Here is a 24,825-nt window from a genome sequence, read left to right on the forward strand (position 1 = left end):
CCAAACAAAGAAACAAACAAAAAATCCTAAATGAATGAAAAAAAGTGCAATGGATAATGTGCCACTAATAGCTATAATACCAGTGTAAATAGTATAATAACTTAATATGTAATAAAATCACCCTGAAAATACATTTCAAAATAATTTTAAGCTGCTATTTCAAAATATGATTTGATTTTAAGGTTAAAATAAACAGAAATTATATAATTCAAGATAGTTTTTAATATTATTAACAGGTTGTGGGTAGCTTCTTTCAATTTTATCAAACTTCTTGAGTTACAAAAACAGTAGTGTCACTGAAATTCAGTCCATAAATTATTCATTCTGAATCCCCAATATTTTTTTCATATTTTGTGACTGAGAATTCTAATGCTACCAGATAGTAAATAAGGACAGAAAGATGTTCAAAATATGCGTATTTGAAGAAAATATTACGGTAGTGTAAAATCACACAAGAACACAGCAGATCATTTTTTTTTCTGAGGTTTAATTTTAACTAATGAATTTTTAAATGATGAAAGTAATATTAATCCAAATCTTATTTGTAATATGCAAACTACTTTTTGTAACTTTTGGTGAAACAGACTCTTTTTACCACGGCAATGCTTTCACCCTTATTCATGGTCTTTTTTTTTTTCTTGAGTCCTTTTTATTCAACAGTTTAACAAGTCACTTCTGGTTTGGCTAAAGTGCAATCCTAGCACAATAATGTTTCAGCTTGCAAGGAAGAACTCCCTTATTGAGTTGATAGAACTCCACCAGCTGGATTAGATCTGTAAATCTCGTGTGGCCATCATCCAAGGTGTGAAACATTTCACCATCATCTTCCACCTGCAATAGGAAAAACAACAAACTGGTAAGAAGGGCAAAATACCCAGAAAGACAAGCATAATCTACCGCATATTGCATCTCTAAATGCCAAAACTGACATATTGATAATACTAAAGGACAGTGAAAAGAATGTTATGGCATGTCCACTTCTTTTTTGTAACTTTACCTGCATTTAAAAGAAATATCTGATCCTAAGGTAAACAGTTTGGCTCTACTTTCTCTACCTCTAATTCTCTTAACGCTCTGTAGTTATAACAGAATGACTCCTCTAAATCAATACACCATACACTGAGAAATCTTCTCTATTCAGTGTACCACCTACAGAAATTAATTTCTATTTCTACTAGTCTACCTAAAGCCTTGCTTGTATATTAAATACAAATATCATCGTAATTTGTATCAGAAAACTGATCTGGAGAAATCAAACATTATGTTAATGGAATGACAGTTTTTTTTTTTTTTTTTTCAGTGAGATCTTCTGGCATTAAGCAAGTCATACTTGCCAGGGACTTTGCTCACATAATCAGTGAAGTAGGCAAGATATTTCATATGGACTTTGGATAATTCCAAAAAGAGGTCATTCAAAAAAAGAAAACACTTGCAACTTAGCAGTGTCAGGTAACACTTTCCTGAAAGTATACTGAATCTCTGTTCCACACTATCTGTTCCAATATACAGACCATAGGCATACATACATGTACCGCCCCCACACATACAAGTTGTAGAAGCAACCAAAGCAAGTTGTGCCTAGAAGCAGAATTACAGAAAATTTTAAAATGTGCTCAGAATAGCTTAAGTGATCTCCAGTCCCATAGTACTATAATGATCAAAAACAAAACTCAAAAAAAAAAAAAAAATGGGGGGGACAAGAGAGAAGTGGCTTTAAAAAAATGGTTTTTAAAGAATCGCTAGTAGAATTTAGGAGCAAGAATCTCTAGTAGCCTTTTAACAATAGGTGGCATGGGGTCTATATAATTTTATCAAATCATATTTCATGGGAAAAGGAAAATTTGATTTTTATAATTCTTATATTTCTTATGTTAATTCAGACTCATAAAACCATTTCTGCCAAACTTAACTCTAGTCAAAGCATAATTTTCCAAGTTATATTTAATAAAAGAACCAAAGAAAACTAGTTTCCAAAAGCATATGCACTAAGATCATCTCTAATATATGAACATAAAGTCACAAATTACTTACTGGTATAATTTGAAAGTGCTTTATTTTTTGTCCATGACTCATTGACAGTACGAAAGTTTTAGGGTTACTCTGACTATCCCGTACCAAGAAAACTCTAAAGAGAAAGAAGCAATTTCAATATGTTGCTACATTTGCTCATGGGTTTCATAGAAATATAGCCTGTACCAAATCCAGGTATTGTATTAAAAAATGTAGCCAGAATCTTCCTTTACTGTATATTAAATGATGGGATTATCCAACATGGTATAATACAATCTTATTATAAAACTATCACCAGAGCTAATTTAATTTTAATAGGATAAATATACATCTGTTTGTTAGGTTGTCTGCTCACAATAATCGATATAATGCTGTGTTGGCATCAATATTAGCGCTATGTCCTTTTTCTACTGGGAAACTGGGTATCCACATGTAACTGTGTCACAGAGAATGAAGCATCAGCATATTGTTTTAACTTCTGGGTCATGTCAAGCCCTGAAAAGAAAATTATTTAGAAAGAACTAATTTTTTTTTTTTTTGCTATTTCTTTGGGCAGCTCCCGCAGCATATGGAGGTTCCCAGGCTAGGGTCGAATCGGAGCTGTAGCCAGTGGCCTACGCCAGAGCCACAGCAACACGGGATCCAAGCCGCATCTGCAACCTACACCACAGCTCATGGCAACGCCAGATCCTTAACCCACTGAGCAAGGCCAGGGACTGAACCCGCAACCTCATGGTTCCTAGTCGGATTCGTTAACCACTGCGCCACGAAGGGAACTCCAGAAAGAACTAATTTTTAACCCCCTCTTCAACATCGGATCCTTTCTTTTGATTCTGGTTGCTACTATTACATACACAACAGAAAGTGAGAAATGAACATATTCTAAAAAAAATCAATCTTGAAGTCATTTATTAAATGTTTGGGCAAAATTGCTTCAGTAAAAGAAACACCCAAACAACATGTACTTTAACCTTGAAGAATGAAGCAGAAAAGCCTCTATAGCAGGCTAGAAAAACACGACATGGCCTAACAGCCTGAGAGAAAAATGCTTCCAGGCATGGAGTCTTATTTACTGGCAATTCAGTGCAAAAACAGCTTTGTGTTAATTGTTGGCAAATAGACTGTGCAAACAGTCCCCACTGGTGATCCCAACACCAATCACACTGTGCCTGAGCAAAGAGACAGCCAAATTTGAGCCATCACAGATGTCTGATGAGATTATCCATTTCATTTGAGCTGTGTGAGATTCCGACACTACATCTCTGGGAGATGGACAAAAGGGAGCTTCCCTGGTAAATCAAGCTGTAATTCTCTTCCCACTCCCAAGTAGATCACCACTACCACCTAGTGGATTACCTGGCATCATCAAAAAAAAATGTTTTTAATTAAAAAATTGAAAAAAATGTTTTTAATTAAAAAATTGAAAAATAAAGATACTGTCACTCTTTATGCACTTATTTCATTTAATTTAAAAAACTGGGCTCACAAATAAGGGAAATTATATGTAATCCTCCAAAACACTTGACAATTCTTTGTGATTTATTTCCTTTCTTGATCTTAGCAGATTGTAATTCTGCTGATTGTTCTGATTTATATCTAAAAAGATGGTGTTCCATGTAGAGAAGTATATTGCAATGTTTTCTTAGAGTCTACTGAAAGGCTGACTTGCTATTAATAATCTTCCATGTGAAGATTCATTTTTATCCAAATGCCAGTATTAAATCACCTTGAAATCTTGTTATCATCTTAAACCAATCCTTGAAGATATAAGACCCCATCACCACTTGCTTAAATTGATGCTGGTTTTATTTATCATCCAATTTTCAATGCAACCTTCTTAATTTGTATTATATTTGGGAAGAGAATTTAGCTAGTATTATGGGAAGTATCTGAAATACTGAACAATTTGAGGAAAAGAAAATTCTTTAGAACATACATCTTGCATAACACATTTTCTACTTCTCCTGTATCTTCTGTGGTATCCCACTAAAAGATAACACGAGAAGAGTCAAAAGTACTATTTTCACAGGTTTATATTACTTTAAACTGTTAAAACTTAGAGAAAGGAAAATAGGGATGTGAACAGAAAGAAACAATAAAGCAGTTCTAAATACATAAGAAAACAGCTTTCTACTTTTAACATACCCTGCATCAAACTTAGAAAAATGTACAACATGTAAGACAGTGTCATGATATAAACCATACTTTACAAGCAAATTAATTATATGTTCAAATCAAAATGCTGACACCCCAGAACAAATTCCACCCCCTCCCCCGCCCATCAATTGAATTTGAGATACAGAGAATGGATAATATTAGTGATCACTGGTTGGGGCAGAGTATCCTTTTCAGTTATCTGCCCCTTTATGCACAAATACTAAGCATACACTGCATAACAGGAATTGTACAGGGATTGCTAGGATTCAACAGCAAAAATCCGTACAGAACAAAGTCACTTCTATTTTAATAAGCCAAAGACAAAACTCTGTGTGTGTATTGAATAAGTAATTACTGATTACAGGAGGGATCAAAAATCACTGGTATTCAAAACTAAACTTACCCATCCACTAGACCTTGCTGAATAATCAATCGCTGAGCTTCATCTCTAGAAATTTTGTGGTGAAACCATGGTTGAGACCGGTGAATAGCTGAAGAAATAAAGAAATACAAAGATTTGTTTCAAATGATCACAGTTTAATTACACATACTTTCCACCCTAATCTCTCAGTGATTCATCTAAATGCACATCTCTCCACCTCTTTCATCACAGTGAATATGCACAGACATACCCATGTTGGTGGCAGAGCTCTGTGAAGAGGCAGTGGGGCTACCATGAGTGCCCAGGCGTAAACATCCTTTTTTCTGTGCAAGGAAGCAGGAAACAAATTTCAACTTTTGGGGTGAGACAAATTCACATCATAAATATTTTGAAGAACATGAAGCTAATTTTTACCCTCCAAGCTAGTCCTTCTTCAACTGCAACTGAAAGGGCCTCAGTGGGATTTTCTATAACTCTGCTTTTCTGGCCTGAGAAGTCCATTGCTACCAGGGAATTCTCTGATATACTTCTCTGGGGGAAAAAACACATTTTTACCTTGAAAAGATCTTTGAAGTTACCTTTCAGTGCTTTGCTGGAAATACGTTTCCATTTTAGGATGTGGTTCCAAAGGTGGCTAGCAGGAAATTAAAAAGTTAACAATACATATTCAAGAGAAAATAGTGCTATATTTTGGCTAAATAAGTTACACAGTTATTTATAAAGGTCACTGAATTAAATGTTGAACAAAGAGAACAAAAGCCTTCTTTCTCCTAAAACAACCCCATCTTTTCATATTCTTTATTTAAACACAAAAATGATTTAGAAAGGAATAACCCTTCATGTGGCTAAAATATTTATTGCTTCCAAACTCATCTCTCCATTATGTTTTGATTCGTCAGTTATCACCTAGATGTGAAATCTATAGTTATAAAACAGCTATGTATTAAGATTCAAAATCCACTAACACTATAACAGATTGACTTAACATCACTTCTTTAGAAAGAAGGGCCTCAGTGGGATTTTCTATAACTCTGCTTTTCTGGCCTGAGAAGTCCATTTCTTTATAACTAATGAAATACAATATGTACTCTTTAAATACACATACACATCACATCAACTTTCCTCTTATTTAGAAAATGAAATTTAGTGAAATAATTCAGATACCTCCATAATACTAAAATTACTATGATTTAATATGTATTTTTTCATCTTACAGGCACAAACATGGCAAAATGAGAGCTGCAAAAATAAGTCTGAATGAAAAAAGAACTGATATAGAAGGAAGACATCCTAAAACAAACATAATTTCAAACAAGTAATGAAGTTGTCTTTTTGCCAATTACTTTTTTATTCACAATCTCTGAAGGTGAAAATAAAACATCCCAAACATGGAACCTTATTTTTATTTTCTCTTTGTTAGGGCTCTACTTGTATGCATCCCAAGTCATGCATCCTAAAAACAACAACTGTCAAAACCTCCAGTCAAGGAGTTCCCATTGTGGCACAGTGGAAACGAATCCAACTAGGAACCATGAGATTGCGGGTTCAATCCCTGGCCTTGCTCAGTGGGTTAAGCATCTGGCATTGCCATGAGCTGTGGGGTAGATCGGAGACGCCCCTTGGATCCTGAGTTGCTATGGCTATGGCTGGCGTAGGTTGGCAGCTGTAGCTCTGATTTGACCCCTACCCTGGGAACCTCCATAGGCTGAGTGTAGCCCTAAAAAGCAAAAAAAAAAAAAAAAAAATCTCCAGTCAAAAGTGTCACTCAGTTTATAATTTATAATAGTTAAAACTCTTCAGGAGTTCCCACTGTGGCTCAGTGGTAATGAACCCAACTAGTATCCATGAGGATGTGGGTTAGATTCCTGGGCTCACTCAGTGCATTAAGGATCTGGCATTGCCACAAGCTGTGGTGTAGGCCGCAGGCAAGGCTTGGATTCCGCATTGCTGTGGTTGTGGTGTAGGCCAGCATCTAGAGCTCTGATTTGAACCCTGGACTAGGAACTTCCATATGCCACAGGTTTGGTCCCCCCCAAACCAAAAATAAATAAATAAATAGATAAATAAAAAACTCCAGGAAAAAAAATCCTCAAACAGCATAGACATTGTTTAATAATTATTCCCTGCTTGTCATTAATAGAAGAGCAACATAACCTCATGGTCAAGGATGAGGCAAGGTACACATGGAGACATATGGCTTGAGAGCATTTTCTCTCTCTCCATGTATTCGGCCATACCCAGCTTGCTAACAAACTCTGGTCAAACCTGATCCATAAACAAAAATGGAGGAGGGATTGGAATCATTTATCACTGCATTACACATCCCACTTTATTAGCATTTGTTATTTCCTCTTGAAACCTTGCTGTAGTGGTTCACAATCTTATTATGGTTCATCTTTATTTCTGGAGATCCAGTGTGCAATCTTTCATTTGTTACAGGAGCCTTTATAACTGACAGCTGCTCTTTCCAGACAGATGCTGTCTCTGTAATCTCTATTTGCTGTCACACCTTACTTTGCCCTTCTCACCCCGTGATCTTCTGTGCTGGGCTGTGGACCAGTCGGATATACTTTTGCTTTGCCGACATTAATGAAAAGCTTCCACCTGCCCAAACCACAGAGTAACTAATCTCAATCATAATGATAGCTTTATCCTTATAATATCTCTGCCTTCACATGCCAAGATGGGCTCTGTAATCGCCAAGTCCTGATAACATAAAAATACTGTTAGGAAAGGAAAAATAAATATAATCGGTTGTTCTTATTCCTTTTTCCTTTTTCCCCCCTATAATGCAAGCCAAAATGTAAAACAAGAGCCCATTGTCCCCTAATTACTTGACCTAAAGTAGGGAGCCTATGATACAAATAAGTATTTTCATTTGCTACATTAGCTACACTAGGAGAAAACACAGGAATATAGCAAATGTTTTCTACTGCATGGCAGGTGGTGGATGAAAAATTAATAGTTTACCTTTGGTGGACAAAGAAATGGAAGTGAAGCAAAATCTGACTTGAACCAAAAGGTCATTTTCTGCTCAATTTCTTTCACATAGGAAACCAATGTTGATAGCATTCAGAAACAATGTATATCTCAAATATTTGCCACTTTTATTCTAGCTTTTTCTTCTGGTGAAATAAACAGGGTAAGCCCCAAAAAAGTGTGCATGATTTTAATGGCATGCCTCTCTTTTTAAGGCAGAAAAGAGACATAGGTATACCCTGGATTATCTAGACCACTCCTTGAAATCAGATCCAAACACTTTTAGTGAGGCTGGGACATGAAATGGTTTTCAGGCCACTCAGCTAATTAGCAACTAGTAGCCACACATTCCCTGTCACCTCATTTCAAAGACCAACATAAATGTGCAGCACAGTCCTTAGTGAGAGGGCACAGAATTTCCTCAGATATTGGGTTTTTTGTGTGTGTGCATTTTTTGTGTTTTTAGAGCCGTACCTGTGGCATGTGGAGGTTCCCAGGCTAGGCGTTCATTCGGAGCTGTTGCTGCCGGCCTATGCCAGAGCCACAGCAATGCCAGATCCAAGCCGCTGCTCACAGCAACACCAGATCCCTAACCCACTGAGTGAGGCCAGGGATTGAACCCACAATCTCATGGTTCCCAGTTGGATTTGCTTCCACTGTGCCACGATGGGAACTCCAGATACTGTTTTCTCATCAGCTTCATTCAGAGCCAAAGGACATCAGAGATGTAATCAATTATAGAGATCATGCAAATACTCCCCTTATTTTATACTGCAGGAAGCCAGTGACCAAGATCATATAAAATAGCTTATGGTAAAAATGGTAACAGACCCTATCTAAGGTTCTTTTATACACCATGGAATGGGAGGTACAGGGAAGAAAATGCAGTTCGGAATGTCTAGTTCACGGTCAACTGTAAGAAATAAGAACTTGACTTGTTTCTCCCATCCCTTCACTCCAGCCATATTAACAGATGCTCCTTTAAATGAATCCTTTGTTTGCCCTAAAAAGGGCCAAATATATTTGGCTTCTTGAAATATCTGCTGATGATTCTCATTTCAAGGCTGATAGGGTGGCTATTATGTGCTATATACTGTGATGTTGTTCGTTATGGTACGATAATTTTTTTTTCTTATTTCCTTTCTCAAAATGAATCCCTGGATTAGAAGACAAAATTATTCTTTTAAAACTATGAAGTATGCTAAAGTTTTCTATGTTGCTCCCTGAACATGGTGCCCCAGTGAAAAACAGCAGAGGCCAGGAGGGCCACTGGCATCCAGGATATAGGTCACTGATTCTTTCAAAATAATCTATAAAATTATCATGGGATTCTGCATAACACCAAAGTAAACACAAAAACCTCCTCAACCTCTTAGTTTCTTTCCTTCATGAAATTTTAGAAGAGTACAGATGTAACTCTCCATGCTATTCTCTCTGACCATGTCAACTGCCATACAGGACCGGTCCTTGCCACATAGTTACAAACCTTGTGTCCTTCAATCCCTATTTACAGCCAAATTCACTCAGGCAGTTTGTCTTTTCCTATACAAGGTGCTGAACAAGTAAAGCTACATTAACCAAACTGTGACAGACATAATGATCAACAGTAGGATCACTTCCTGTGGAAAGAGGCAAGGAAAATACCATACTTGTACACTAATGACAGTGATGAGACTAGAAAATACTTACTTTATAACATTTTTTCTATGACTAAGAGGACATTAAACAATAATCAGCTGCTACTAACATGCTCATTTTAATAACTTTGGACTTGAAAAGAAATTTAGAAGACTTTAGGAAATGATGAAGATAATAAAATTCATTATTCATATGTATGTATGTATATATATATATATGAATTAAAAGGGTAACTGACAAATTGTAAAAATACTCACCTTAAAGCTATTGCTTTTATAAAAATTCATTACATTCCCTAGTGTCTTATTTTAGGGCAAAAAAAGTAATATGATACAAAGATGAAAAGTTACTCTTCCATAATTTAAAGCAACATATCTACAGAATTGGAGTTCTTTTTCATACTAGTCTATCAGATTTCACAATCAATATTATTTCATGCCTCATTCCTAGAACTGAGTTTTCATCTCCTATGTAACATGTGGGGAAATGCACCTTCCTTGGTCACAGCCATGAAGCGCATATTTTTAACCTAAGTGGAAATGTGGCACGTTACCTGATTTGTAACACAGGCACATATGTCTGAATTTTTAATATACTCCATATTAAGGGGCACAAGCAAAAATAGCAGTATATAAACTTTAAGTTCAGAAATAAATTTCTTGTGTTAATCCAGAGGAAATTAAAATTAGGCCCCAAAGAAGGAAAAAGATTTATCTGTGTATAAATATCCAAATGGCATTTGGTATAAATCTGAGAAATGATAAGAATCTTAATGTAATGTACAACCTATATTTTGGCTTGCAGCTTTTGGGTTTCCTGGAGAGCAGTATGCTTTTCAAGGAACTGGAACTTTAAAAATTTTACTGTTACAAAGTCGAATGCAAATGAGCTCACATGGGTATAGGACAGCATTAAAAATTCCAAAACGTTGGTATCTCTATACAAGGCTATGATGATCCCAGAATTAATATTTAAATAAATAATCCCACAATCAAATCAATAATTAAGAAAGATCTATAATCTCAAGGAAAATGTTCTATAAATTATCTTAAGAGCTAATCCTCAAACGTTGTAATGACAATTATTTTAAATATAAATTTACCTTTAACATAACACATTATTTAATTGAATATTTCATGTATACTCTATTGTGATTTTATCATATAGGTTGCAATCATATAAAGTATAAAAATAAATAGTTCAATATAACATGATAATAGGGTGGTGCTGAAAAGTTACTTTACTTGACCAAAAGGAAAGAAGAGAAATGTATTGTACATTTATAATGTAAGGTTGCAAGTTAAGGTAATGTAATAATAAAACAAAATTTAAGTTCAAAAACTTGGTCCTTACCATGGGTGATATACTCTGGGAACTGCAGCCACTTCTACCTTGATATGGATGCATGTAATTCTGGTACAGCTGCATGCCATACTGCAGAATAAATAAAGATTCATTCTCACCATTTAACTACATAGATAGCTTATGAAGATCAATACTTCCATTAATTATACATCATCAATATAAAAAATAAAAATTAGTCTTCTTTAAAACAAATAAGTATAGCGATAAAAACTTTGAAAGATAAACTTTTAGTACCCTAAATAGTACAGTTTAAAAGACAGTTTTTTTTAAATTTCAAAAAATTTTTATTATAGTTGATTTACTATGTTCTGTCAATTTCTGCCGTACAGCAAAGTGACCCAGTTATACATATACATACATTCTTTTTCTCATAGTATCCTCCATCATGTTCTACCACAAGTGATAGTATATAAGTTCCCTGTGCTATGCAGCAGGATCTCATTGCTTATCCACTCCAAATGCAATAGTTTGCATCTACTAACCCCAAACTCCCAGCCCCTCCCTCTCCCTCCCCTTTGGCAACCACAAGTCTGTTCTCTATGTCCATGTGTTTGTTTCTTTTCTGTAGATAGGTTCATTTGTGCCATATATTAGATTCCAGATAATAATAAAAGACAGTGTTTTCTATTTGGACTCGCACCTAAGATCTAGTGTGCAGCATAAAGATCTAGGACTGGGAGTTCCCACTGTGGCTCAGCAGAAATGAATCTGACTAGCATCCATGAGGACGCAGGTTTGACCCCTGGCCTTAGCTCAGTGAGTTAAAGACCCAGCGTTGCTATGAGCTGTGGTGTAGGTCGCAGACGTGGCTCAGATCCTTCATAGCTGTGGCTGTGGTGTAGGCCAGCAGCTACAGCTCTGATTCAACCCCTGGCCTGGGAACCTCCATATGCCTTGGGTGTGGCCCTAAAAAGACAAAAAAGATCTGGAACTGACATTCCTACTCATTATTCTTAGTGTCAACAGCACCAAGACAATTTGGAATGATACATCACCTAGCGATAAGAAAGCTTACTTGGCGGAGTTCCTGTTATGGCTCAGCAGTAACAAACCCGACCGTATCCATGAGGATGCAGGTTCGATCTCTGGCCCTGCTCAGTGGGTTAAGGATCCAGCATAGCTATGGCTGTGATGTAGACTGGCAGCTGCAGCTCTGATTTGACCCCTAGCCTGGGAACTTCCATATGCCGCAAGTGCAGCCCTAAAAAGACAGAAAAAAAAAAAAATTCACTTGGGAAGGGTGCCTGGCTTTATGGTACAAAAGCTTTGAGAATCTGGCACATAACCTTAGCAAAACTGGGTAAAATTTACCATAACTCTTCAATGACTGATTGATGAATCACATAGTCTTTTATGATCCATAAACTGGATCCTATTTTAAAGATTCTTGTCACTCAATCACCCTCTGGTAACAATACTCTTGGGGCATTGTTTAATTTTTGGTTTTAAATTCAGGGAAATCAAAATTTGGCTTTAAATTCAGGGGAATCAGGCTGATTTCAGATAAAGTGTCACAGAATACAATGTAAAGAGCAGTAGGTAAGAACTATAGTATCTTTACTTTCAGGAGGTAGCATCATAAGAACTGCACTGATGGGCTACAGTTAGAAAGTGGGTCTAGATAATAACTGGATTATTAGTTTGAGAAACATTAAGAATGCCAACTTCTGTGGCCAAATTTATTTTTCAGGAACCCTCATCTGAAACTGGAAGATAATCCCTAGATTTAAGTCACTTTTTTAGAAAGAAAGAAAGAAAGAAAGAAAGAAAGAAAGAAAGAAAGAAAGAAAGAAAAAGGGAGAGGGGGAGGATTGGAGGAAGAGGGGAGGGAGGGAAGGAAGGAAGGAAGAAAGGAAAAAAAAAAAGCAAGCAAGCAAGCAAAGAAATGATAGGCTTCTTTTTTCTCCACTACGCTCTATTATTCTCTACATTTCACAGAGCTATAATGAACTTAAAAGTAGGTCCTATAAAAAAGAGACTGAAGACACCATGGAAACCAATCTTACCCTTAGGATGAATTCCATTTAAACATTCCAACAGAGCTGTTTCTCTACTAAAAACCATTTTCTTAAAAGCAATTCCAGCAAAGTGAATATATTTGGTAATTAGGCAGAAAATCAGAGGGGGGCGAGGGGAGTCACTGTTTTCAAGATTTTGCTTTTAACATGAATACAAACCCAGTCATTAAAGATTCTCTGTGTTGACTTCTTTATCCAATTATTTCCCAACTTCTAAAAATTATTTTTTAATTTAAGGTTTGATTGACATTAATAGGCCCTAATGAAATCTATTTTAAATCAACTCCGAGCTTACAATAACTTTAAAAAGAAGACAGAGGAGTTTAATTTCTAGTCAAATTCATTTTGGAGAGCATACAATAGCCTCCAACCAACACTTTCACAAGGTACATGCTGCTTGAACACCTTTTATTTACCTGCAGTGAAAAGCCTGCTACCTACTAATAAGACTGTTTTCTTCAAAGATGTATTGTCCCTGGTACCTGTGGTGTTAGGTAGTTGCTTCTGTGCTGCTGGAAGTCTTTAGCAGGCAGTTAACTCTGGCCAAGGGGTAGGGCATGGGTCACCTTAACATTTCCCTGTCCTATGGAGGGGCAGATAAGGGACCAAAGAGTGTTAGAGAGAAGCTAGCAGAGTTGTAATTGAAGGGAAGGGGAAAAGACAACATGTAACTAGGAGACTGAACATGGGTAAATCTTCCCTTTTCTAAGTCTCTGACTTTCTATGATTCTGTCTGTAACTGGAATTTCTCCAGAGAGAATGGGAGTATCTCTGATGCTACATGAAGAGTTAATACGTATCTCAGACAAAGAAAGGAAAAAAAAATAAGAGGCCAATCTAGGGGGATGCTATATCTAATAAATAGTATATAATGAAAACAAGAAGGGCATTTGTTTTCCAACCAACACAGACTAGTTTTTCCCTGCTCTTTGCTACTAGGTACAATGATAAACTCTGTAGATAACACAACAGACAACCAAAGGAGATGATCAAAAGATACCTCTATCACGAGGTGAACCTAGGTGCACCAGCCTAGGGGATTGAACAGGTATCCCACTGACAACAAGCTGCCAGTCCTCTATTAGCAAGCCTCAAATGTGCCTATGCTGGCAGGCCCAGGAACTGTTGGTGGTTTCTCATTGGCTCCAGGATAAAGGATCTGATGCTGGCCTTCCTCTCAGCCTCATCTGGGAAAGCTTTGCCATAAGTGAAACAAACAGGGAACATAGATGTGGGAGCAGAATAACAGTCCCTATATATATGTTCATGTCCTAATCCCTGGAACCCTGAATATAGGCTACCTGGCAAAAAGGGGAGATAAGGCTGAAGATACAATTAAGAGTGCTATTCAGCTAACTTTGAAATGACTTTGAGTGACTAGCTTTGATTTCCTGGTGGATCCAATGCAATCACAGTGGTCCTTATGTAGAGTGAGAAGAGAGTACCCCAAAAATGGCAACATGGAAAGGACTTGGCTGGATATTACCAGCTTTAAAGATGAAGGAATGTGCTATGAGCAGCCTCTAAAGGCTGGAAAAGGCTCAAAAATGGATTCCCCTCAAAGTCGCCAAAGGAGAATGAGGCCCTGTTGGGACCTTGCTTTTAGGCCAATGAGACCCATTTCAGACATGTAGAATAATAAATTTGTGTTTTAAGTCACCACGCTGATGGTAATGTGTTACATACAGCAGCTATAGAAAACTAATACAACAGAGCATCTTTAAACTTGGCATCTGTGACTTAAAAGAGGCTTTGAGAAGAGTCAGACAAGAAAAAAAAAGGGGGGAAGGAGACAATCTTCCAAAAACTGAGTATTCTGGATATGGAAAGAACAAAGAAAGTTTTAGTATATTCCATCGTTTCTTAGACGCACATTTGTTTTCAAACTTTAACATCTGTAAATGTGTATTATAGTCTATGGCATCTTGTATTCACTATGAACCAAGTGACTTGCCATTGCCTGAAGTTGATGTGATCAATAAATCATTGGCATCAAACCTTACCAAAGGGATGCCAGTGGCTAGAAAGACAACCCCAAAGACCGTAATGGAGTACTCATCTGAGAGGCGCTACCTTCCCAAAGCTCTTGAAGGCACAGAGCTCAACAATCTGTAGAAAGTATGAGTATCCATGACTCTGAGATGAAAATGATTTGGAAAAGTCAGATTTAGACATGAAGAAGTTTCAAGAATACCTCAACTAATTTATTTCATACACACACACACACACACCATGATACATATACCTGTGTATATACACAAAATTGATAACAACATCAACTAAAAAGAAAATCAGGACTATATGCCTAAATAAATCTATTTAAGTTAAATTAAAAATTTTAAGTGATAGGAAACCTCATATCACAAATTTATTGGCATAATTTTTTTCTTTCTGGTTACACAAAAAATAATGGCGCATCCCCACAATATCAATGGCATGTTAGAGTCACTGAAAGACTGATTAAAGGAAGTGGGTTTACCACCCGCTTCCCTGTTGAGTGTCTGAATTTCAGCCCAAGTTAGAAGGGAGAAATACTTAGCTAACAAGGTTGGAAAGCCTCTCCTCTACCAGCCTAGCCTGATTTCCAGAGCTTGGCTGGAAGGGGAGAGAAAATCAGAGACCTCAAGGTATTTTCTCTACCATAACTGTGATGCAATAAAGTCTTCCAAAGATTTCCAGCTTCTTTATCTGCAGAAGGACTTTTTTTCACCTTGTTTGTTTTAAATTTTATGCAATGAGGGCAACACAGAAGTGACTACTTACTATGAGGGTTTGAAAGAATCTAGATCTAGACTTCTAAGATTTGTTGAAACCAAAATCTTGACAGTCATTTTAATAGTAGACTATTTGAGAAACAAACCAACCTCTAATAAATAGGCAGCTATAGTGACTTTCTGTCATAATAGCAAAAGGAAGAAAATTTCACAGTTAATCCAAAAACTTCTTTTAAAGTACTTTTTAAAAACCTTCTTCCTACCACTTCACACTCACTAGGATAACTTTTTTTTTTTTAATGGAAAATAAGTGTTGGTGAGGATATGGAGAAATTGGAATTCTTATACCTTGGTGGTGGGAATATAAAATGGTTTAGCCTCTGTGGAAAATATTTTGGCAATTCATCAAAAAGTTAAACACAGAATTACATGACCAGCAATTCCATTTTTAGGTATATATTAAAAAAACTGAAAACTGTTTCTCAAACAAATACATATACAGACGTTCATAGCAGCAGTATTCACAACAGTAAAAAGGCAGAAACAATCCGAATACCCATCAATAGATAAATGGATAAACAAATGGTTTATTTAACATACACATATATACAATGGAATAGTATTCAGCCACAAAAAGGAATTAAGTACTGATATACACTACAATGTGGATGTCATTGTGCTAACTGAAAGAAACCAGAAGCAAAAGGTCACATATTATGTGATTCCATTTCTATGAAACATCCAAATTGGTAAATCCATAGACACATAACATGGATTAGTGGTTGCCAGGGGCTGGGAGTAATTGCTTAATGAGTACGGAGTTTCCTTTTGTGGTGAAGAAAATGTTTGGAGCAAGATAGAGGTGGTAGTGGTACAACATTTTGAATGTACACCATGCCTCTGAATTGTTCACATTAAAAATACTTAAACTGGAGTTCCTATTGTGGTGGGGTAGGAACCCGACTAGTATCCATAAGGATGCACATTTGATCCCTGGCCTAGCTCGGTGGGTTAAGAATCCAGTAGTGTGGCGAGCTGCAGCATAGGCTGGGATCTGGCATTGCTATGGCTGTGGCGTAGGGTGGCAGCTGCAGCTTCAGTTTGACCCCTAGCCTGGAAAGTTCCATATGCTGCAGGTGCAGCTCTAAAAAAAAATAATAATAATAAATAAAAACTTAATTTGATTAAATTTGTTATGTGAATTTCACCTCAATTAAAAAAATTAAATGAACAGAAAATAAAAGTTTCTTCCAAGCCTGGTATGATAATAAATAATTCTGATCCTGATTATTCTGCCCTTCTTAAAAAGAAATGGATGATAAGTTTTAAAACTATACATTTAAAATTGTGCTAAATTTGCTAGCATACAAGTTTTGACTATAAATGTTTTCCATACTTTCTGGAAGAAATCAGTTCTGTGTCCCTCTTCCCTACCTACCTTTAGAACATTCTTAGTCCCTGTCAAAATTCCTACCAATACATTTTGCTTATGGAAACTGTGATTTTTACACAGCACAAAGGTAAATGTTTTAATAATACAGCTATATTAAAACATATAAAGTAATTTGCATTAAACTAGGAAGCAATTTACATAACACTTAGATGAAATATAAAACAACTGCACTAAACATATCCAGGCAGGCATATTTTAAAATACACTTCACATTGGATGGATGGCAAGGTTTTGGCAATGCCCATAGCATGCAGAAGTTCCTGGGCCAGGGATAGAACCCGAGCCACAGCCATGACAACAATGGCAATGTTTTTTAAATGCAGACAAAGTCACGGACAGCAGAAATTTCCATCAGTTATCCTAGCTACATATGTAATACTCCCACAAAAAATAAAAATCAGAACATTTCTAAAAATGGAATACTCCACATACACAAGATAAATGTATTAGGTTATTCCACTCCACTCTGCAAGTATTTATCCTTTAGATAAAAAATAAAATACACACATTTGGTGGTGGTTATTTTTCTTCCTTCTCACACACATCCACATGGATTCATAGTAAGTCTTCTGAGTTTTGAAATACAGCTATTATGAAACTTTGATGGTCCTCCTAGCATTTAATAGAAATTCACGCCTGCAGCGAGATTACCTTAAGCAATCTAATCGCGGTCACCCAGCACGTCCTACTCTGCTCTTCTTCTGCACAGAGCATTTTCAGGTCTCGGGGCCCTCCCGCTTTGTTAGGCTAGAAGGCCACAGCACATTGTTTATCGTTAATGCATATCTTGAAGGTAACACCTGTTGAAATAAAAGCCACTAAAATTCTCCTATATATAAGAGAAAGCTGTCTCTTTTTAAAATAAATTAAAAGAAACTCAAGCTTACCTAAAAGGCTGAGGCTTGCTTTATTCATCTATCAAAATATTAAGCCTGTACCTTAAAGCAGAATCCATAGTTAGTCGGTGCTCCGTGTTTTTTTTTGCCTGCCAGTGACACATAAATATCACTATTGCCAAATTCGCTGAAAAACTGCAAATGCCGTGGTTCCTTAAAAAAATACACGTGTGTGTTGAAATGGATACATATTTTTACACTACCTTTTCTATTTCTATTACATTACATAATTTATACCTTGGCAAAAATTATTCCAAACAATGTCACAGAAACAAAAGGAAAGGAAAATCAAGTCACTATATCCTTAAATGACCAGAAACTGGAAACGAAATTATTCAATTTGAGAAGTGGCAATTTGTTTATAGTTTAACTTCCATCATACCAAAAAAAAAAAAAAAGTGTCTTCCCATTTCAAAAGTGCTTGCTTTAACCACCATTTCAAGGAATCTGAGGGAGAGAAGTTAGCAAAGATGGCTTTTGAAATTGTTTTCCTTGTCTGGGTTTCAAGTAATGTTAGTTCCACAAAGGGAAAAAGGCCAGTTTGAGCTTCTGCGGTAGTTTAAAAAAAGAAGAAAGAGAAGCAGGCAACGATTCTCGCTTCATTCAGAAATGACCATCCCTCACATCCGTGTGCTGCCTTATACAAGCAATGAAATAGGCAGCATGATTACCTTCCTTTACAAAAGGAAGGAAGCCTGTACAGATGAATTCAGAGAAATTAGCTGGCAGTGCAATGTATCTGATTTTCAAGGCAAAGTGGAATCATGAAGGGCTATTTCTTTCCCAGAAAGCCATGAGATTTAGAGCTGGTCATGGGAAATCACTGGGTCATATTATTCTGTGATAGGTTAATAACTTGGAGAAATGCTTAATTCTGGGCTGGAATGTATAATCAAAACTGACCAAAATGCACTTGTTCTTTAAAACCTTGCTGACCAGTAGTGTGGTCCCAGAGTTGCAGTATGAGCATCACCTGGGAGCTTATTAGAAATGCAAAATCTCAGGGCCCACCCAAGACCCGTTCATTTAAAATCAAAGTCTGCAATTTAACAAGAACCCAAAACCAAAATTTGAGAAACAGTGCTCTTAAAAAAAAAGAAAGAAAGAAAGAAAGAAATTAAGAAAGAAAGAAAGAAAGAAAGAAAAGACAAAGCAGAATATTCAGTAATTTGAGTAATCTGTTCAAATCCAATTCCAAAAATATTTCAGTTACTGACCAGTAAGCTGGCTATTCTATAAGTGATGACTAGTAAAGCAAGACTTTCCATGTATGCAACTGTTTCTCTGTGTGTCACTATTCTTTAGACACTTTGATCTAATGATAGTTTCCAACTCCATGGCAGAAAAAAGGCATGAAAAGAAAACTGTTAAAAGGGACCCAGCCTAGGGTTCTTGGGACAAGGGAGGAGGAGGGAGAAAGGTACTGCTGTTGGCATGGCCCTTAAAACTTTATTCTCTGATAGAAACTGATTTGCTAGGGAAAAAAGTCTGATTTCTCTAAAGATGGAATAAAACCATCCCTGTTCAGTGATAATGTAGAAGTCAACGTAGCTAAGTCATTCCAGTGTGAGGAAAAGTCAGCTCTAGAAACACTGGAAGGCCACAAGAGACATGAGGAGTTTCTTCTCTTGAATGACTTTTGTTCCATTACTGCACACACTAAGATTTCAGGCTGAGTTGGTGTGGTTAGCAAAAGCTAAGCGTATACACATGTGTATCAGTGGGGTGTTAGAAACTTGGGTATTTAGATAGCCTAAATATTTAGAAAGTGGAACAAATCAAGACCTTTCTCATAGAAAAAGGGCAGGAAGAGGTCACTTTGCCAGGCAGAAATGTCATATTAGGCATTAGATAACCTACATAATTTGTATCAAGGTCATAATCCTTGAGGTTGTCTAATATCTCAAATTTCTTTTTTGAGGGATAACATAAAAACATTTTCATGTATAGACTATGAGCTCATCAAGCACAGGGTAGAAAGACTTATGTATGATGCACAGCAAAGTCAGACACCTTGTTGAGGAACTAAGGTACAGTCTGGGAATAGAGGTTTGAGGCTTATAATGTTGTCTAGCCAAGCAGGGACTATTGAATGGCTTCAGTAGATGGAATAAGAGCTGTCTTGTTAAATAATGAGTGAGAAAGGAAAGGAGGTGAAGGGTGAGTTAAAAAGAAAATGGGCCATGGATTTTCAGGAGAAATCTGTTAAATAAAGAATTGAGAATTTAGAAATTAAGGAGATATTGTCATATCTCCCAGTGAAGAATCACTGGGAAGACACTGAAAGAAACATGATTACTGGATTTAGAAGCCATTTTTCTCTGATGTTAAAAGTAAAAAGATGACCCAGCACATATTTATTCAAAAAACATCGTATGTTATTTCATACGTTAAGAACACTGGGAAAAGAGAAACTTCATTACAAAGGTTAAGAAAAAGCCTAAAACCTTAATCTCAAAAATGGGTGATTATTCATCCTAACACTATCTGTGATATAAAAATTTGAAAACTTTTTAAAGTTTTAAATCCTCAAGAAAAATTAGTTAAATGTATCCACATGATAGAATACTAGTAGTTAAACTATATATACTTAAATATAAAAGATTTCTGTAAAGGAACGGATTACTAAATAAGAAAAGCCCTATTCTATGATATATTCCACTACTTAAGCCTTAACGACACACACACACTTGCACGTATGTATGCACACATGTGTGAACAGTAACAAAGGAAAACCATATGAGGAAGGGGAAGAAAGTATGTGAGAATAGTAAGGAAAAATATGGAAATTATCATTCCTTTGCAACTCTGTTAGGACCACTAGGCGTGCCCCAAGTGGCTAGTCTCCATCATTAGCTGTGTCCTGGGCATTTTCATTTGGATGCTTCATCATTAGCACAATGTATCTAGAACTAAGATCATTATCTTTCTTCTAAGACAGTGACTTTCTACCAAATCTCCTATCCATTCCTGTTTATTCTATCATTTTCTATTTCTTTATTTTCTTTATTTCTTTCTCTAAGATCATTAAATACCTCCTCTTCTTTCATATCAATCAGTCAACCAAACCTAACCATCTGACATTTGATCTTGCACTGCATCCCTTTCCTCTTCCTCCACTGCATATCCTAGGTTAGATCTCATGGCCTCCATCCTGGATTACTGAAATGATCATCTAATAGCATCTGTGTCTTGAACCAATCAATCAGTCAGTCAATCTCTCCCCCTCCCTACTTCCACTTTCCTGGCTTCCCTTGCCCCCTTTCCCTCTCCATTTCTCTGTCTCTCTATTTGATTTTTTGTTCCCTATGGCCACACTAATCTTCTTACAACTTGATCATTATACTCTTTTCTTCAAAATTATATCTGTCCATGTCCTAACCTGAAGAAATTGTGAATGTAACTTTTTTGAAAAAGGGGTCTTTGCACATGTAATTAAGTTAAGGATCTAGAGATGAGAGCTAGATTAGATCATCCAAGTAGTCTCTAAATCCATGACAACTGTCCTTATCAGAGACACACAGAGAAAGGAGAGGCTGTGAGAAGACAGAGGCAGGGACTGGAGTCAAGCAGCCACAAGCAAAGGGACACCTGGAGCCATGACTAGCCAGGGCAGAAAACCCTACTACAAATTTAAAGGAACAAATATTGAGAATGAGAAATAAATAATGAACATTTTCAGCAAAAAAGAAAATGTGAACTTGCAGATTGAATGTGTATGTTGATAATCAAGCAAGGTTTAGCAGAATATATCTGAACATACCTAGAAATATGGCCAGAAAACTACTAAATACCAATGAGGATTTTCAAATACCAATGATTTTCCAAATTTGAGAAAGAGCTGGAGAAAAATGACATATTACCCATAAAGAAGCAACAATGTTATCACTGACAAAACAGATGCATGAAAACAGAATTAAACTCTCATGAAAATTCTTAAAAGTAGTTTTACTTGAAAGATATCGATGCACTGCATAAAATGTCAACACTTATAAAACAGGTATATGGCACAGTCGGCAACAACTAGGCTACAGACAGTGCTGAGCGCTATGGGAATTATATGCATAAGTGATTATGCATGTGTGCATGAAAATCTGCACAAACGCGTTTAGGTAACCGTGTACACAGGTATACATACACAAGCACACAAACACATACATGCACCCCCAATCGTACCATGATAACTTCCTCTAGGAATTTACAATATAGGTAAGAAGACAAAACTAACACACTCAAAGGAATTAATAAGCAATTACGGACTCAGCCTAGTGTTACCAAGTGCATCAACATTAACAGACATTCAGAAGTGGGCAAGATCAGTGGTATGACCTGCGGTGAAAAAAAATACTGTAAACTACGTTGGGCTTCAAACCCAACGTAAGGAGAAAGGGGGTAAATTCTGAGTCAGGAATAAATGGGCAAGGAATGTGGACCTGAAACAAGCTCATCCAGATCCCATCAGAGGATGTATATTGAAACTAGTGGGACATAAAACTGAATAATTAGTTTTTAAATAGACTATGGTGAATGTTTGGAATCTAAAAATTTTACCAAATGTTAACATCATGTAATGAAGTAATGAATAAAACAAAGTAAAAGTCACATTAACTTACAACTTCTGTTTAATTCAAAACACATCATTGATTTTCTAATTTACCTTAGATGTCCCTTTAGTAGAAAAATATAAACCAGATCTTCTTAAAAGGAAGTATATCTTTTTCCAGGACTTCTTTCCCTGTTCTTTTGCATGTAAGAAGCCATGGATTTCAGGATATGTGCTTGAACTCAGAAACATCTGGAAGAAAAATTAGATACTTTCATACAGTTCCTGAATCAATGACAGTGTACCTTTATATTTCAAATAGAAATGTGCAAAGTCAAACGGCAATATCGCTTATATATCATTACAGAAATAACATATATAGAACAGAAAATAAACAGTCTTGTGAAAACCTGAGAAAAGTTCCAAATGAAAATATGATCACAACACATACATTCTATGTGATCAGTCTAACACCAAAACTATAGGCTATTAGAATGTCCACTTGAAAAGCTGAACTTCATCTACAGAGTTAAGTCTTATTTTCATCCCTTTCTATGATTTTCCTTGAGATGACAGGTTGATCTATCCACCTCAACTTCATTATAGTACAGGTAAGATGACGATTCTGACTTTCATTATTCAATTATTAAAGAAACTGAGCCAAGTTCACCTCTATGATAAAGGTAAAGAAAACAATCTCTTCTTTGTCCTCTATGCTTCTCAGTTGTGGGTGAGTCTGGCAGTTTGTTTTCCAAAGAGAACTGCAACAGTATCTCTCATTCTACCTGATCTTCTGCAAATGTGATTCTGCCACTAAAACAAGAGGTGGCTTCTCTATCCCCTGGAATCTGGGCGAGGCCTGTGACTGCTCTGACCAATAACAGGATATAATTATAGCAACACGCTGCTGGTTCTAACTGTAGTCCCTTAACTAGCACATGGCTTTCACTCCTTAACTCCTGGAAGCTAGCTGTCACATAAGAAACTCGACAATCCTTAGACGACTAGGTGGTGAGAAGCACAAAGCAACTGGAAAAACCCTGAAGGATGAGACACTATGGGGAGAGAAAGAAAGGGGGAGAGAGAGAGAAAGAGGGAGGAGGGAGAAGAGAGACACCAAGGAGTACCAGGTACATGTAGTGAAGAAACATCTTAGAAGAAGCAGTTCTACAATCCTCTTTGGGAGTCAATCTGCCTCAGAGATCCACCCAGCTAAACCCTTTCCAAATCCTGACAAGTACAAAATTGTTGACAAAATGAGAGCGGGTCTTTCAATGTTTGGAACTGTTACCTAGTGATAATTAACTGAGACAGTGGCCATTTGTTGGTCAGGAAATCTAGAATGAAATGGAATAGTTCTATCTGAGAGGCTGTACCCAGCATCCTTAATAAGACAGTGAAAATGCATTAGCGTCTCACTAAAAGAAAAAACAAAAACCCTATGATTAAACAATGCAAAATGGAAAAACTGAAACTAAGAGAAAGTATCAGGTAAAACAATGTAATATATTTTAAAAGGCTACTAGGGGAAATGCTGATAGTAGATATCTATGTTTTCTAAGTAAATTAATAAAAAAATTTTAATTTAATAAGCCACAGATATTAATTAATTGACATGCAAAAAAGGCAAGTAGGTTTTTTACTTTGAGTGCTTTCCAAGTTATTAAACCAAACCAATTAAATTTTAAAAAGGAAGTCACAGAGGTCACACTAGAAAAAGTAGAAACGTTTTAAAATGTGGAAACATTGCCTCAGTGGAGAGAAGAGGTCAGGGGCACATGCAGGACTATCTAATTCCAAAGCTATGATTTTTCTTGTTTTTATAATTTAACATTGGAGTAGTATAACTATATTATAGGAGAATGTCGGAAAAGAGGCAGAAGAAAAACTCCAGTCCACCATCCTGTCATAATCGAATGGAAAAGTATTAGGAGGCCTGAGAGCTGGGGGTGCTGGGGCATTGCCACTGCTACTCACCCTAATATTCTAATGCATGTCTGTAACAACTCAGTAGCATACAAGCTTTTAGAAAAATCTCAAGACTGACTAATCATATTTATAAAATATTTTAAAGCAAAAAATGAAAAGCCCACAGAATTCCCTGGTAGCTCAGTGGATTGAGGATCCAGTGTTGTCACTGCTGTGGTTCTGGTTACCTCTGTGGTGCAGGTTAGATCCCTGGCCTGGTAAATTTTCATGACATGGGCATGGCCAAAAATAAGTCAATAAAATAAAATAACACATACGTAAAAATAAAAAAATAAAAAGCCTATAGGAAATAAATTTGTGATACTCAATATATTTACCAGTATCTTCAAACACCAATATACTTAAAGTAATATCTATAATGAAACTATTAAATTTTCTTCATTAAAGATAAGAGAATATTGAGAGGTTTGGGGGATGCTTAGGGCTTAGATCAAAGAGCAACCATTAACTTGCTAACAATTGGGCTTCTGATATGAAATTTTCTAATCTATCAAAAAATAAAATAACTTAAATCTTTCATCGTAATGAAAATGTCTTAGAAAGTGATCACTTAAAGCCACTGCCAATTTGGAAGAAATAAGTCCAAGAGATGTAAAACTGAGGAAAATTTTAATTAAATGACTAATATTCTTAATTCAGCTATTTCATATATCAATCAAGTATTTCCATCATATACAATAT

At 36.3% G+C, this 24,825-nt stretch overlaps 1 protein-coding gene across 3 annotated transcripts in view; it reads right to left on the reverse strand.

Annotated features, from left to right (window-relative positions):
- Positions 1-621: 621 nt before the first annotated feature.
- Positions 622-24,825, reverse strand: part of GRB14 (growth factor receptor bound protein 14) — a 128,191-nt gene continuing 103,987 nt past the window's right edge. For 2 of the 3 annotated variants that reach the window (XM_047772751.1, XM_047772753.1), the window contains 9 exons: positions 22,270-22,407; positions 17,655-17,765; positions 17,368-17,463; positions 10,520-10,600; positions 4,964-5,080; positions 4,800-4,872; positions 4,571-4,658; positions 2,032-2,125; positions 622-831 (listed from right to left, as the gene is read on the reverse strand). In XM_047772751.1, coding sequence (XP_047628707.1) covers positions 685-831; positions 2,032-2,125; positions 4,571-4,658; positions 4,800-4,872; positions 4,964-5,080; positions 10,520-10,600; positions 17,368-17,463; positions 17,655-17,765; positions 22,270-22,407 — 945 coding nt within the window. In that variant the 3' untranslated portion in view covers positions 622-684. The remainder of the gene's footprint in view (positions 832-2,031; positions 2,126-4,570; positions 4,659-4,799; positions 4,873-4,963; positions 5,081-10,519; positions 10,601-17,367; positions 17,464-17,654; positions 17,766-22,269; positions 22,408-24,825) is intronic. The other variant, XM_047772752.1, reaches the window with a different exon arrangement.

The sequence above is a fragment of the Phacochoerus africanus genome, chromosome 3 (assembly GCF_016906955.1).
Source record: "Phacochoerus africanus isolate WHEZ1 chromosome 3, ROS_Pafr_v1, whole genome shotgun sequence".
In the NCBI taxonomy this organism is placed as follows: domain Eukaryota; kingdom Metazoa; phylum Chordata; class Mammalia; order Artiodactyla; family Suidae; genus Phacochoerus; species Phacochoerus africanus.